Genomic DNA, 16,528 nt, shown 5'->3' with positions numbered 1-16,528 from the left:
TAGATCAGCACGGACAGGAGTATCCGCTAAAGGGAGGGTCCGAATCTCTGCAAAAGCCTCACGTTTGCTTGTTGTCAACCTGGATAAAGACCCGTTTACAGATCATAGAAAGACTAATACTTTGCCGTTAAAATATCATGTTGCTTATGTTTACATAGGTTCCTTCTGAGACACTATCCCAGTGGAATCTTGAACACACCACGTTAAACGAAGTGGGGAATTTCTTAATTCAAGTCAGCAATGATGAATTTGGATCATCTGTTTCTAAAGAACTGAGAAGGCTGAATAAGAGATGGAGAAAGTTTGTTTCAAAAACTCAGCTCGTAAGTTTTTGGGGATTTTTTTGGTAACAGCTTCCTTGAGATAAACGTCACATACCATACAACCCATTCCTGTGCATAATCGTGGTTTTTAGTATGGTCAGAGCTGTGCAGCCATCAGCAGAATCAGAACAATTTCATCACCTCATGAAGGAACTCTGTACCCATTAGCAGTCACTCCGCTTTCTCCCACCCTCAGCCTTAGGCAAGGGAGAAATCACTTTATGTCTGCATGGATTAGCCTATTTTGGATATTTCACATTAAGTGGGATCATATAATATATAGTCCTTTGTTTCTTTTCTTTTTTAGTGTAATTTTTTCAAGGTTCATCCATGTTGTAGCATATATTAGTTCTTTATTCCTTTTTATTGACAAATAATAATAGTCTATGCAGTGTTTTCCACACTTTTGACATATGTGTACCCCTTCTATAATTTTCGTAACGCTGAGTAGCCCTCGTACTCATGAGAACGTAGAATTAGGCGCAGCTAAGCACGGTGCAGTGCATATCCCCACCAAACTCCGGTGCAATGCTTACCCCCACCAAATTCTTCCCGTACCCCTGGGGGTATGCGTAACACACTTTGGGAAACACTGGTCTATGGTATGGCTAGATCACATTTTATTTATTCATTGGTTGGTTGATTTGGCTCCTTTCCACCCTTTTGACTATTATGAATAATGTTGCTGTGAGCATTCATGTACACGTTTTTGTGTGAATATATAACATACAACTCTCTAGTGAGTTTCTTTCACCATTAAAGAATGATGTTTTTTGCCTGCTAGATTTCAAGCTCCTGGAACATACACTGGGCTTTCTTTATCTTTGTATTTGGTATAGCGCTTAATAGAAGCAAACCTTACCTAATTTTCGAGTTTAAATTATTAAATTATTCTTTTTCTTATTAACAATTTGAGATTGAGGTGTTTTATGGGAAATGCTCCTATTTTAAAATGTATTGAATATATTATGTCCATTTATTATTGGTAATAATATACCTTAGCACAAAAATATAAGCATCAAGTGTTATGACATTAATTTTTCCTAGGAAATGAAACTGCCACTTATAAAAAAGCAGGAACAGCCCGTTCTTGGTAATTCTGAAAATATGCTGCCATCTAAAGAAGAAAAACCAACTGTTGACTCTTCAACCGATACTCCATTAGGACGTCCTGAAAGTCACGATCAGAATTTAAAGGTGAAGCAGTCACACTTGATAACATTTTAATACAGAAATAATTTTGTTTCTGCACCGTTTTTCTTTGGAAAAACCCATATTGTTGGAACAGTGGTATGATTATGCGATAATATTTAAAATGTAATCATGTTCCGGTAAAATGCTTATGTGGTTCCTTTCATGAAGTGTTCTCCGGAGTCAGTGCTGTGTCTCTCCCTGAGGAAGAGGAGCTTCCCAGACACGCCAGCAGCCAGACTGCTGAGTGCGGAGAGGGAACTGGTATTTCCTCCCTTTCCTTCTGACTGGTGCTGAGACATTGTCCAGCTTTAGGCCAGCCTCCAGCCTGTGTTTGCTTCCTTTCCGTAAAATGGGGAGAGCTGTAGTCTTTGTTTGTAGCTTTGTTGGGTAATTAAGAGGATGCTTATAGATAAGAATATCTTATCTATAAAGGAACAAAAAGTAAAAATCATACACAGGTGTCATACCTGTGGTTTTGGAAATGTGCCTTCTGCAGAATGACTTACACAGTTTTACTTAAGAATGTAATAATGAACTGGCTTTGGCCGGTGGCCATGATGGACTGCTTATAAGACTAATCAGATAAAATCTTGAAAGATCTGAATTTGTGCAAGATGCTTTTAGACTAGAAGAATATAAAATAGTATATTCTTCTAATACATTTAAAATATGATCTGGTAAAAATAACAACTTTAAGATTGAATATGTCATATAAAACTAGTAACATCAACCCATAGGATATTGAGAGATTATTCATGGAAAAAGCTTAATTTTGTTGAAATTTGATTCTGCCTCTTCTTGAGGGTGTTTTGAAACTACTGTTGCTAACAACCGTATTTAATTAAATTGTATACGAGGTTTAGAAATGTTTTTATAGAATCAGTACCCTAATTTTCTAAGATTTTTATCTTATATGTAAAACGAAGACTGTAGTAGTTAGGTGATAGGAATTATATTATCATTAGGAAAATATATGTTGCCCTGACTAGGTAGATCTGTTGCTCAGAGCATCATTCTGATATGCAAAGGTTGTGGGTTCAATCTCCAGTCAGGGCACTTACAATAATCAACCAATGGATGCATAAATAAGTGAAATAACAAATTTAAGTTTCTCTCTCCTCTCTCTCTCAAATCAGTAAGGAAAAAATTTTAAAAAGAAAATATATCTGAGTAAACCTTTAAATATTTAAAGTGATATATATTATCATAAAATGTTATTATTGTCCAAAACTAATAAATATGCTGAATTAGCACCCTTTGGGGGAAGAAAAAAGAGATAACTTTTAAAATTGAAAATTATTTTATGATGTAAACGTTGTCATTTTTTTGTGTGATAATTTTGAATGTTGTAGGCTGGGGAAGAACATGAAAAAGAAAATGAAGAATTCACAGGGCAACTAAAAGTGACTGAAGAGGTTGAAAAACTCATCGGAGAAGTAGAAATCTGGGAGGCGAAAACCAAGTCTGTTTCGGATCTTCTGAGACATAAAGATGATGTAGATACTTCAATGGAAGAATCTTTGCAGGTATGAGGGTAAAAGCATTAAAAGGACAGCTTTCATGGTTGTATACTGAAGTATTGTATTAAGATAACAAGTTTGAGAGTAAAGAGTAATATGACTATTTGAATTTTCTTAGTTGGGAGTTTTTTAAATAGCATGGATTCTCATTCCTGAATCATTTGCTGTGATTTTGCTTGAAGACAGAGGATAGACTGGAAGGCCATTAATAATACCTTATGTGAGTCTAAGTTCTTGAGTTAATTTTCCCAGCTACATGATGGAGATTAAAATATGTTCTTCTATGAGAGGGCGATGAAGAAGATAAGTGAGTTCAGTCTCACATAGCTCAGTGCAGCGTGAACATAAGAGATTATGACAGTCTGTGCTTTGAAAGCTCATTCATCGAATAAGCCACTTACCCTTCTTGACACAGGGAGGGTGACGGATGTTGTTAAAACTTCGTTCTGTCTTCATTCTCAGGCAGTCGACTCATTGAAAAGCAATGAGGCAAGATTGCGTTTTAATACCACTCAGTTCTCTTGGGAATGAAGTTACAATTGTGGTTTTTACTGAGTTCCAAGCTCAGCTATAAAAATCTATGGAGCATGTCATAAATTGCAACAAGATGGAAAGTTCCTGGAATAAAGGAATACTTATGTGATTCTTTCAAATCTACATTTCTGAAATGGTGTATAGATAGCATTTTGTGTTTCCGTTGTGTATAAGAATGGTACTTTTTATTGCTTTGAAAATATTATTTAAAGTTACTTGTGCCATCTGCCAGTGCTTTCTACTTTTTTTTTTTTTTTAACATATTTATTTGCTTCATCTGGAATTTAAGTAAAAGAAATGAGTGAGAAATAAGAAATTCAATATTTTAAAATATTTAAAAAAAATAACAGTGAACATACAAACATGCTAGAATATAATTCTCTAAGAAGGAATTAAGTAGATAGTTATTGGATCAAGATATATTGTAAAGTAGTTTTGATATCTATAATAATAAAAGCCTAAATGACCATCACAACCACAGGGGGTCAGTGAGAGGTGACCAAACGACTGAGCAGCAGGCTGTGTGGGTCAGCAGGGGGGGTAGTAAGGGGCAGTGAGGTCAGTGGGGAGGTAGTATTTAGGGGCAACCAGGCTGCCGGGGGGCCAATTGGGGGTGACTAGGCTGGCGGTGGGGAGCAGATAGGGGTGACCAGGCCAGCAAGGGGGTCAGTTAGGGACAATCAGGCAGGTAGGCAGGTGAGTAGTTATGAGCCAGTGGTCCTGGATTGTGAGAGGGATGTCCGACTGCTGGTTTAGGCCTGATCCTGCAGTCGGACATCCCCTGAGGGGTCCCAGATTGGAGAGGGTGCAGGCTGGGCTGAGGGGATCCCTCCCCATGCACAAATTATGTGCATTGGCCCTCTAGTGTTGTATAAAGCATGGTTCTAAAAAGATTATTTTCTAATAGTCACTTTCTCCAGTAACATTTATTGGATTCCCTTGTGACTGATTTGGCTTCGAGCAACTTAATTTTAAGGTTTATTACTACTCTCTCAACTTATTTTTCTCTTTACTGACATTATATTACTTGAAGTGCTTAGTATATTTTAAGACTCTATAAAAGACTATGTTGCTCAGAATTTGACTGTATAAATATAAAACTTAAAATTTAAAATAACATCCTTTAGATATAAGTTTGTCTCATTTTGCATTAATAATTAACCTTTTATGATTTCTGATGAGATTTAATGTAATGTTTAATATGTAATCAGAATGTTTATTGTGATCTCACTTTAATTTGTTTTAATAGCATCTTATTGCCAAAGGCTCTATGTATGAGGAGCTTGTGTCTAGAATGGAAGACACTTTACAAATGGATGTGCAAAGTGTTTCAAGCCAGGAGTCCCTCGAACATGTTCTCACTGCTGGACTTCAGGCAAAGATTCAAGAAGCTAAGGAGAAAGTCCAGGTCTCTCTTTAAAGTTCCTTATTCATGAATTTAGTCTTTAAAACCAAGTGGTCAGTGGGAGGATGGGGAAGTGGGGGGCGGGGATTGCCCTGTAGTTTGGAAATGTTTTGTAAAATATAACTTTTGCTTTTACTTACTTACTTATTTATTTATTTATTTATTTATTTATTTATTTATTTAGGTTAATCCTCACCCGAGCATATTTTTCCATTGATTTTTAGAGAGAGTGGAAGTGAAGGGAAGAGACAGAGAAACATCGATGTGAGAGAGACACATTGATTGATTGCCTCCTGACCATGCCCTGACCAGGGCCAAGATCGAGCCTGTAACCAAGATATGGGCCCATGACCAAGAATTGAACCTGGGACCCTTCAGTCTATCCACTGAACAAACTATCATTTCTTTGTAATTTAGAGCATATTAGAAAATATTATATAATAAATTAGATACTCTTATGTCTAACAGGAAAATAGGAGTGGCTGCACAAAGAAATTACTTATTTATTTGTTATTTTTCTAAGAAGCCAGGCTAAGTGTTGAGAATTTTTTGTCTTCACAGATCAACATGGTAAAATTAGGTGCGATGTTGAAGAACTCAGCTGATGCCTCACCAGACCTGAGTGCCAGGATGAAGGTGGAAGAATCCCTGAAGGAACTGGAATCATACATTACAAGGGCTGAGCAGTTACTTGGCCAAAGAGAGAGCCGGAGTGGACTGATTTCAAAATACAAGGTGGGACCCTTTCAACTATCAAATGTCTGGAATCTATTATTAACCAACTATCTCATTTGAAATCAAGATGGTTCCATCATATGATTATACACAAAATTTTTTCAAGTTTTATATAATAATTCTCTAGAGACTCTTAAAAATTTAAATGAAGATTTTTAAAAATTCAATATACTATTGTAGACCTGTCAAATATCTAATTACTTTATCTATTTATTTAAAGTATGTTTTTATAGCCTTAGCTGATTTGGCTCAGTGGATAAAATGTCAGCCTGGGGACTGAAGGGTCCCAGGTTCGATTCTGGTTAAGGGCACATGCCCAGGTTGTGGGCTCAATCCATTGTGGGGGGCATGCAGGCAGCAGCCGATCTATGATTCTCTCTCATCATTGATGTTTTTATCTCTCTCTTCCTGCCCCTTCCCCTCTGAAATCTTTTTATTAAGAGAGAGAGAGAGAGAGAGAGAGAGAGAGAGAGAGAGAGGAGGGAGAGAGGGGAAGCGAAGAAAAGATAGATTGGTTGCCTCCTGCATGTCCCTTAATGGGAATCCAGTCTGCAGTCTGGGCTTGTGCCTGACTGGGAATCTAACCGGTGACTTCTAGGTGTGTGGGAGGGCACTCCAACCAACTGAGCCACACCAGCCAGGCTCTAATTACATTTAAATAAGAAATATTTTGCAATTTATTTCAAAAGAATTCAAGAGATGCAAAAGGGCTATCAAGCCTCAAATTACTAAGAGAAGTCTCCTTTAAAGTCTTTAAATAGTATTCATAAAGTGCTTTTCTTAGCTCCACCTGTGAAAGATCTATCAAAATTAGCTTTGAGGACTTGGCAATGGGATGAGGCTTTCATGTTCTTACTTGCATCTTTTTTTTTTTTTTAATAGGAAGCACTATTAATTTTCAATACTAAAAGTCTGGCCAAGTATTTGAAAGCTGTTGAAGAACTGAAAAATAATGTCACTGAGGATGTAAAGCTGTCTTTGGAAGAAAAGAGTAGCGATGTCTGTGCCAAGTGGGAGGTAAGAACATGTTTATGTATCCAGGGCTTATACTAATGCATCTGGCCATGGACCTGTCTGTCATCAGAGTCATTCTTCATATATGTATATGTATATGTATATGTATATGTATATGTATATGTATATGTATGTGTGTGTGTGTGTGTGTGTGTGTGTGTGTGTGTGTAGACAGAGATTTCAGAGAGGGGGAGAGAGAGAGAAACATCAATGAGAGAGAATCATTCATTGACTGCCTCCTGCACGCCACACACACGGGATGAAACCTGCAGCCTAGGCATGTGCCCTGACTAAGAACCGAACCATGACCTCTAGGTTCAAAGGTCGACACTCAACCCCTGAACTCTGCTGGCCAGGCTCAGAGTCATTCTTGATTATTTCCCCCGTTTACCCGAAATCACAGAGGGCTGATCCCTCAGGCTGCAGTCTCAGGTCGTGTAGCAGCTAACTCCTCTGAGTTCAGCCAATGATAGCACTGAGATAAAGAACGTTATAACCTGATGATACAGAGGCAGCGGAGCATAGAACAGACTGTCAGATTACAGCGGGAAGGCTAGGGAGAGGGGAGGGAGGTATGGGATCAACCGAAGGACTTGTCTGCATGCATATAAGCATAACCTATGGACACAAGACACTAGGGGGTGAGGGCATATGTAGGAGTGGGGGGGGGGGGCAATGGGGAGATATGGACACATGTAATACCTTAATCAATAAAAATTTTTTTAAAAAAAAGAACATCTATGGTATGTATCCTCAGAATAAAAGAAAAGGATCCTGAAAAAAAAAAAAGGAGATTGGAGAGGGGAAGCAGCAGAGTCCAAAGGCCTTCATGTCCTCTCTCTCTTGCCAGTGTTTCTCGCCGTGTCACCCCCTGGCCGTAGGTTCCATGGTGCTGGCCTCTGCTTGGGGACCTCAGGCTTCCAGCCGGGTGGTGGTGGCAGCCTTCTGCTGCTGCTAATCTCTGGACTGCTTTCCTGTCCCCTCTTCGGCTTTCATCTCTTGTGTAATCAATCCCGAGCATGTACCGTATTTTTCGGACCATAAGACGCACTTTTTTCCCCCCAAAAGTGGGGGGAAAAAGTCCCTGCGTCTTATGGTCCAAATATAGCCTACACATATACTTTAAAAAAAAGTTTTTTTACTTGCCCGGCTCTGTGTGGTCTCTGTGTGCTTGCCCGGCTCTAAAATGGTTGTAAATGCTGCTGTTTACTTTACAGGGTTGATTACATGTGTTTATGACTGTGACGTTGGGTTTTAATGCACATAAAATATTTTAGGACACTATTTGTTTCAGAATCTTTTTTTCTTCATTTCCCTTCTCTAAAAACTGGTGCGTCTTATGGTCCGGAGCGTCTTATGGTCCGAAAAATACGGTAATTTCCTCTGAGTTTAATATTTAGTGTTTTCTGGTTTCCTGGTTGGATCCTGGCTGAGACAGCATCTTGACACACATACCCAGAGTTTCAGTGAAACAGGTATGTGTGCCAGTATTCTTTGGTGGCCGACAGTCTTGGACCAGCAGCTATGATCCCGGGAAGTTGCTCAACTTCTAGGAGAGGCACTGATAAAACGGGAGCAGCTCCTCCCGCTTGGCGTGATTGTTGTGAGGATTTATGGGATGTACCTACCACAGAGATTGTGTTCAGTAAATGATCCTTAGTGTCGAATATGGTTTTTGTGTATGTGTGCATGTATGCATGAATATATGGAGAGAGGGAGAGAATCAAGTAATATAATTGAATGTCTACTGTTAAAGATCCTCTTAAAACACGTTAAAGTAAGCCTTATTTTAGAACAATTTCATATTTACAGAATTATTGCAAAGATAATATAAAGAGTTTCAGTATACCCCAGGCACAGTTTTCGCTGTTATTCACACCTTGCATTAATAGAGTACCGTTGTCACAATTAATGGGCTAATATTGGTACCTTATTATAACTAAGTTTGCATTTTAATTTTATTTCCACAGTTTTCCCTAATGTGCTTTTTAGTCTGTTCCAGAATCGCATTCAGGATGCACATGATAGTACCTTGTTGTTTCTGCATAGGCTCTGATGTATGTTTCATGAATATTTTCTCCCAGTCAGCAGCTTGTCTTTTTAATTCTCTCAACAGTGTCTTTCCCAAATAAAACACAGTTTTAGTTCTTAGAAAGGAAGAAGAATATGTTTATGGATCCTCCTCCAAGACACAAGGCCGAATGAGAGTTTCATAAGCTCTTTTTCTGTCGTTTGTTAATAAAAGTTTTTTTTTTGTTTTTTTTATAAAAACCTTTTCAATAGATTTGGCTCCCATGGTTAATATGTGTGTGTTTGTTTTCAGTCTCTTCATCATGAACTGTCCTTGTATATTCAACAACTAAAAATAGAGCTTGAAAAAGGAAAAATTAGTGACACTATTTCCAGACTTGAAAAGCAAGTAAATAAAGAAAAGAAACTGATTCGCCGAGGAAGGACCAAGGGGCTCATGAAGGAGCATGAGGTAAACCACCTGCTTTCCATTTCCATTTCGCCCTCCTTTTGAGGTTTTCCTTAAAGGGCTGTGGACGTCGTTGGCCTGGGATTAAATCACCTCTCAGCATGACTTCATCTGTTTCGCTCCCTGGGGATCATCCCTTATGCAGTTCAAGCTCTCACTGGAGCCGGTGGTTCTTGCTTTTTCGAAGTGAGAACAATTCAGTGTTGAGTAATTGTTCCTGACTTCCCTTGCATGTTTCAGGGGGCCCTGTCCTTGAGAATCTGGTTATAAACTGTTGCTGATGTACCCACAGTTGCTTTTGTGGGGACACGGTATCCTCAAAGTGCAGCTTTAGAGAAAGATCTGAAATCAGGATGTAAACCAACTGGGGCAAATCTCATGGTCTCCCTTTGGTCCCCATCCTGTGTGGCTGCGTCCATGTATTTGACAGTACTGGCCCCTCTTTTCACTTTTTAAAAAACTTTCTCCTGCTGTGGCTCTCTTAACGGCAATTCCTCTTGACTTTTCTTCTTTTCTTTTCTTTTCTTTCTTTTTTTTTTTTTTTTTTTTCCTGTGGGAGGGCTTCTTTTTAGTATACTTCACACATTTCCCTTTTTTATTGTGCCGTCTTCATGCTTTGAGAGTCTCTGCTTTTGGCAAATTTCACATGATTGCTCTAGGCCAGAGGTAAAGAGCATCTGGCCCTTGGGTCGTATAAGGCCCTTGAAATCATTTGGCCTGACCCTGCCAAGGCATTAGGGGTGAGTTAATTAAATGTTTGACTCAATATAGCAGGCCAGTTTTTGTTTTTTTTAAATATATTTTATTGATTTTTTACAGAGAGGAAGGGAGAGAGATAGAGAGCTAGAAACGTCGATGAGAGAGAAACATCGACCTGCTGCCTCTTGCACACCCCCCACCGGGGATGTGCCCGCAACCAACGTACATGCCCCTGACAGGAATCAAACCCGGGACCTTTCAGTCCGCAGACCGACGCTCTACCACTGAGCCAAACCGGTTTCGGCGCAGGCCAGTTTTTATGTTGATAATTGTGTGTGGCCTGTGACTGATGCCATAAATATCCAAACGGCCCTTGGCAGAAAAAAGGTTCCCCACCCTGCTCTGGGCAATTTCATGCACAGGGGGTTTCAGGTGCCCCTCTACAGTGATGGCGCCTGGATCGTTATCTCCCTCCGAGTCCTTTCCCGAGCTCCGGGTTCTGTTTCTCACTGAGACATCACCAGTGTTCGTCAGAGCCCTCACCGTCAGCACGACCAGCATGAACCAGTGACAGCTCCTCGTAGACGTTTCTGACTCGATGGACCCTGGTTTGGGAGGGCTTTGCTGTCTCAGAGTCTCCTCCCTCTCCTTCCCCTTCCTGCCCACGCAGCCGTGGTGGCGTCAGCTGCCAGGGCCCATCTGTTTCTCTGCAAAACAGCTGCGTTTCCATCCTTCCCGTCGGCGTTGCCTGGCTTTTTTCCTCAGCCTGGTGCGGGATGCATCATCTTCCATGCCCATCACCCAGTGACCCCTGGGAACCACAGGTCTTGGGTCACCGACTCACCATCACTCCCAGGACCTCTCCAGCCTCCCTAGGCGGCCGTTCAAGTCCTTCACCGTCTGACCCCAGGACACGCCTCAGCCTCTCTTTTCCTGTGCTGTGCCCTCCACACACTGGACTGCTGTCCTTTCAGAACATCTGGAGCCTCTCTCCCTTGGCTGCTGCTGCTGCTGGGCACGCCCCCTCTCCCCCTTGACCTGCTGGTCTCCTCAGTCTTTCTACATGAAGCTTGGGTGGTTCCCTCACGTGACTCCTAAGGCAGGCGGTGGGTCTGTGCTGTCACTCGTCACATTATAGGCTCATTATTTGTGTGACTGCTACAGGGGAGGCACACGTTTCCCTCAGCCCCCTGGGGGTCCCTGGCTGGGTCTGAAAATCACACTGACAAAGATTCACAAGAGAAAGGGGCACACATTTTATTGATTTTTTTACATGCACGTGGGAGCCTTTGACAAGAGGTTGAAGACTCCGTAAAAGTGAGCAGAGCAGGAAGTTAAGATAACAAAGCAACCCATTTGTGAAGAATTGACAAGGCAAAAGCGTGTGGGCTGGGGTGGTCCATGGCAAAGAGGTAACACAGGGAGGGAGGATCAAGGTTCATTTAACAAGGTTTGTTTGCAGGCTCCTCTGGTGCAGGTCCGGGCTGAGAAGTGTTTATCTCCAGTAAAAGGAGACTATTTCCTATCTTTAGGCAGAAAACAGGGAGCTTTTCCTGTGTTTACGGCTTCTTTTTTGTTTTTAAATATGTTTTTATTGATTTTTAAGTAAAGTCAATAAAGGGGAAGGAAGAGGGAGACAGAGAGAAAGACCTATCAGTTGCCTCTCGTATGCACCCAACAGGGGATCAGACACTCAATCTGGACATGTGCCCTGACCGGGAATTGAACCAGTGACCTTTCTCAGTGCACGGGACCATGCTCAACCAACTGAGCCATACCAGCCAGGGCTGCTTACTGCTTCTTCATTTTCATGTCAAAGGGGCATATTTGGGAGTGACATATTATGGTTTCCACATTACTGGGCTGCGGCAGGTCCCTGTAAGGCCGACTGCCTCATCGGTGTTTCTCCGTGCCCGTCACCACCCCAGGCACATGGCGGACAGGCTGACAAAAGATTGCTGTTATTGAAGTCACACACATCTGTTAGTGTCTAATCCTCACGGGCTAATTATGTAAACTCATCTGAAACGCATTTCCTGCTTCATTCCCTCCGTTAGGCCTGCTTTTCCGAGGAAGGCAGCCTGCACCAGCTTGATCGCCACATGCAGGTCCTGCGGGAGCTGTGTGAGGAGCTGACTTCCCAGAGGGGTCAACAGGACCTGAGGAGGGCGCTCCAAGAGTATGAACAGAAGATAGAGAAACTTCGGAAGTGTGCTTCGGAGATACACGCAACCCTGCAGCCCCCCGTGGGAGGCACATCGAAAAACAAGTTAGTGCTTCACAATAGCTACGTGTGAAGTGGGGGAAACGAGAGAAAGCCTCTTGCAGAATGGTCTGGCATTGAATATGATTAAGAGGTTAAGTTTAGTCCTCTTTTCAGGCTTCATGACTCTCCCTCTATTTCAATATGCCATTTTGATTCCTTCCCAGGGGGACCGAGAACACATCTGAGAACGGAGGAAGGAATGACCACAGTGAGGCGCCATCTGCAAACTCAGACACTCAGCCATCAACCGAGAAGGTGTTACATGTGGATAATGTCTTTTACAAGTAAACTCAATGAAGACGGCCAAGTGCATAATACTCCACTTCTTGTTAATGAAGTGATAGGTTTTAATGACCTGAGAGTCCCCTTCAGCTGAGAAGCCCCACTGAAGTCATGCAAGGAAGATTGCTTTTCAGAGAATTAGAATGGGCTTAATTCTCCGTTGAGGGAACAAACAGTTTTTTAAAAAGAGACTTTTAAAAAATATACTATATTTTTTTTATTGATTTTTTTTACAGAGAGGAAGGGAGAAGGATAAAGTTAGAAACATTGATGAGAGAGAAACATCGATCAGCTGCCTCCTGCAAACCTCCCACTGGAGATGTGCCCGCAACCAGAGTACATTCCCTTGACCGGAATCAAACCTGGGACCCTTCAGTCCACAGGCTGATGCTCCATCCACTGAGCCAAACCGGTCAGGGCAGAAAGAGACCATTTTGACCATTATTGACTGTGCACATGATCAGGGAGGGTAGAAGAGGTTAATCTGTACAGATGTCTCGGCCTCATTAAGATGAGCTAGTTCATTTCTCATTTGTCTTTTTCTCATAATGTCTTTTACTTCCCTTGGGAACTGAATTTTCATTTAGAATCCTAAGTAAATGGGCATGCACTGTATCTCACAGCCCCGAAGGCCAGTGAGTGGTGTGGGACAGAGCAAAGTGTGTTAGTTTTCAGAGGTCAGCTCCTGTATGCGAGGCTTGCGTCTGCAGCTGACCATCCCTATGTGGTCACAGTCAGCCAGAGCATGTGGGGGCCAGGAGAGCTCCTTCAGACCAAGTAGAATGTGAGACTCGGTGCAATAAATCTCCTCTATCCCATGGGAGGGCCGTTCTCTGAGCTGAGAAAACTCAGGTAAACTGTAGTATCTTCTGATATGCTGTATATAGAGTCAATAATATGCCTTTGTATCAAAAAGTGTTTCTCTCTTCTAGACAATTAAGTATCTTGAATATGTTGACTCTTTTGCATATTTATGTAGGCAGTGGGATCGATGAAGAATTTGAGCCTGGCATCAGAGTTGAAGGCTGAACAGGAAGAAAAGGATCACAATGCGTCTATAAGTAGCTTACGAGACAGGTAAACTCTTTAAACAACTGGAAAGTCCACCAAAAGTATTTCATCAATGCAAACATAGTATATTTTAATAAGTCCTTATTATGCTTGGGTCAGAATTTTTGCATGTGGTCCAGTAACTTCAACAGAAATTCCTGGGATTTCCTCATGCATAATTGATAGTAATTGAAAAACTTTTTTGTCTTATTTTTTAAATTAAGTTATGTCACCTTTAATTTTCCCCAGGTATGATACAGACACAGGAACCCTTGAACTACACCTGCAAAACAACAAAGTTAGGATTACTTCTGATTTCCCTAGTGATAGGGAATGGAGCAGTGCTTGTCTGCAGGATAAACTGGAAGATCTACAGGTGATTATTGAAAATATTATGAATTTATCTTTTGTTAGAAAATAATGCCACCATGAATATAGATGTCACCATTTTTGTGGAGATTCCATATGCCAGTTATTTCCAAGAACTTGCTTGGATTGCATGTCTAATGTCATCAGATTCCAGAAAGTGATTGGCATCCAAGTATCAAACCCAGGAAAGACTTTGGCTCAGGGTCCTAATTTATCGCCCTCATTTATTGGTACTCTCGATATTGTGGCTTGCAGAGTCTTTTGTTGTGCTTGGGATGGGAATGAAGGCTTCAGATAAATTGGTCAAAACAGTGTAGTCGGAGGCAATTTTAACCAGCACTGATTGCTTCTAGGTTGCTCTAAAATGAACAATACATGGAAAACCAGTGACTCTAAATACTTCTCAGTTGTTCATTGTCTTACCCAAGCTGTCACAATGTCTTTCTGATGTTGGACAGTAAGGAAGGGGCAGGCAGTGGAGAGAGTTTTCACTCCTAAGTGCTGGGTGGTCTTCCTGGAGACCATCAGAGGAAGTACCGTGTTTCCCTGAAAATAAGACATCCTCCGAAAATAAGACCTAGCTCATGGAAAGATAAGACATCCCCTGAAAATAAGACCTAGCGCAACTTTGGGAGAAAAAATTAATATAAGACACTGTCTTATTTTCGGGGAAAGAGGGTAGAACATTTGATTCCACAGCTCCAGAAGCAGCTGGTGGTAGGCACATCAATCGTAAGCTCTATCAATAAATATCTTCCTTAATTTGAAGATGATCTGTGCATGGCAATGCGACACTTGTAAACTTGGAAATGCATTAGAGTGAACCCTTACAGAAAACCCATCAGGTAGAGAAAGGGCCATGTGTGGTGCCATATTTTCTCATTTCTTCCTCCGACTGGCCCCTTTCTATTTTCCATCTGAATAAGCAAAATTCATATGGTAAAATCTCACTTGTTCACATGATGGATTTAGCATGTTTTCAACGCAATTAAGGAACTGTCTTGAGACCTTACTCAAGGGACTGAATAATGAGTTGGTTAGAATAGCTATACTAATTCTTGGGGAAAGTGAAGAGCAAATTATACTGGTGAGTAAGCAGTAAAATTTTGTAGTAATGCCTTTTTTTTTTTTTTTAAAGAATCAATGGAAGGCACTGAAAGGGTATAGAATTTTTAGGTTTTTAATTATAAATCAAATTAATTTCTTTATTCACTTCTCATTTGCTATAAATAGTTTTGGTTCACTCATATTTTCTTATAGTTTAGGGAGAAAGAGATTCATTCTCTAGAGGAAATAGAAAGTCTGTTCTTACAACTCTGTCTTTCTGAATTGTTTTCTGTGTATCCAACTTAGGGGAAGAGGGTTTGGATCTGGGTGAAAGCCATATTGTTGACTCCCTTGACTTCATTCAAAGGGCCCTCTGATAGCATAGTTAATATTGTTCCCCAACAGATCCTTTACTTGTAGATGGTTGGAAAAAATATATTTTCTTAATCCTCACCCGAGGATATTTTTTTCCACTGATTTTTAGAGAGAGTGGAAGGGCAGGAGGAGGGAGAGAGAGAAATCCATGTGACAGAGACACATCTATAGGTTGCCTCTGGCATTTGTTCTGTCTGACTGGGGCCAGGGATTGAACCTGCGACGAAGATACATGCCCTTGGCCAGGAATCAAACCCTCGACCCTTTGGTCCGTGAGTCGGTGCCCTAAACACTGAGAAAACTGGCCAGCGCAGAAAATATTGTTTTAATGTATTTTCATGGGAAACTTTGTGCCCACAGTTTGTGGCTGTCTCATTTTATAAGAACAGAATAATTGTGCCTGTTAACCCATAAGCTGATAAATAAATTTATGTGTTTCATCCAGTTCTTAAAAAATGCAACTGATGCTTGCTGGAAAGAGTTTGAAATCACGTCATTGCAGTTAGAAGAGCTTGAGAGTGACACAAAGAAGCCTTTTATAATTAAAACAAGAGACAAATTAAAGAAGAAAGAAAGCGAGTTCCAGATGACTCTTACTACCAGGTATGATTCTGAGGTCTAATACTAATGAACTTAGTAAACTTGTAAATGCCATTTTAAGCTAGGCTAGTACTGCACTAGTTTGTTCTTTTACTTAGCTGTCACAACACCCTAAGAGAGGCTGCCATTGTGATTGCCATGTTACTGATGAGCAAACTGATAGGGAGGTTAAATAGCCTAACCAACCCACTCTGCTGGCCAGAGCCTCCGGTGGAATTTAAAGTCTGTTGAGTTCTAAAATCATGCTCCTCCCACTCCCCGCCCTGTGCATGAGTTTGGCCATGCTGCATAACCTCTTTGCCTTGATTTCCTTATTTCCAAAACGAGAGTGCCACCATTAGCCTTACACATAGGATGTGTTTCCCCAGTACATATCCCTGTTTTACCTTGGAGGAAACTGAGACCAAGAATCTACGTTAACTACCCAGTTTATTATTAGTAGAGCCTGTTCTTGGAACTATAGCATGTTTTCATGAATAACATAATTATTATTCATAATGAGGTTTCTTTGTCATCAAGGCAGCGTTAAATGGCATTCAGTAATTTGTATTTTACAGTTTTTCGTTTAGTGTGGTGTGTCCTTTAGCTGGTAAGAATACTTGTATAGGAAACGACTCATTCTTTGGCACTTTTGGA

At 40.9% G+C, this 16,528-nt stretch overlaps 1 protein-coding gene across 1 annotated transcript in view; it reads left to right on the top strand.

Moving 5' to 3' along the window:
- SYNE2 (spectrin repeat containing nuclear envelope protein 2) overlaps nt 1-16,528 on the top strand; it is a 304,600-nt gene that overhangs the window by 107,433 nt on the left and 180,639 nt on the right. Inside the window, exons 17-28 of the mRNA XM_045579886.1 lie at nt 159-323; nt 1,371-1,520; nt 2,870-3,043; nt 4,821-4,979; nt 5,538-5,711; nt 6,594-6,728; nt 9,049-9,207; nt 11,961-12,172; nt 12,334-12,442; nt 13,431-13,528; nt 13,751-13,877; nt 15,738-15,895. Of these exons, the coding sequence (XP_045435842.1) occupies nt 159-323; nt 1,371-1,520; nt 2,870-3,043; nt 4,821-4,979; nt 5,538-5,711; nt 6,594-6,728; nt 9,049-9,207; nt 11,961-12,172; nt 12,334-12,442; nt 13,431-13,528; nt 13,751-13,877; nt 15,738-15,895 (1,820 nt within the window). The remainder of the gene's footprint in view (nt 1-158; nt 324-1,370; nt 1,521-2,869; nt 3,044-4,820; nt 4,980-5,537; nt 5,712-6,593; nt 6,729-9,048; nt 9,208-11,960; nt 12,173-12,333; nt 12,443-13,430; nt 13,529-13,750; nt 13,878-15,737; nt 15,896-16,528) is intronic.

The sequence above is a fragment of the Pipistrellus kuhlii genome, unplaced genomic scaffold (genome assembly GCF_014108245.1).
Source record: "Pipistrellus kuhlii isolate mPipKuh1 unplaced genomic scaffold, mPipKuh1.p scaffold_m20_p_1, whole genome shotgun sequence".
In the NCBI taxonomy this organism is placed as follows: domain Eukaryota; kingdom Metazoa; phylum Chordata; class Mammalia; order Chiroptera; family Vespertilionidae; genus Pipistrellus; species Pipistrellus kuhlii.
This window is presented reverse-complemented; position numbering and strand designations above follow the sequence as displayed.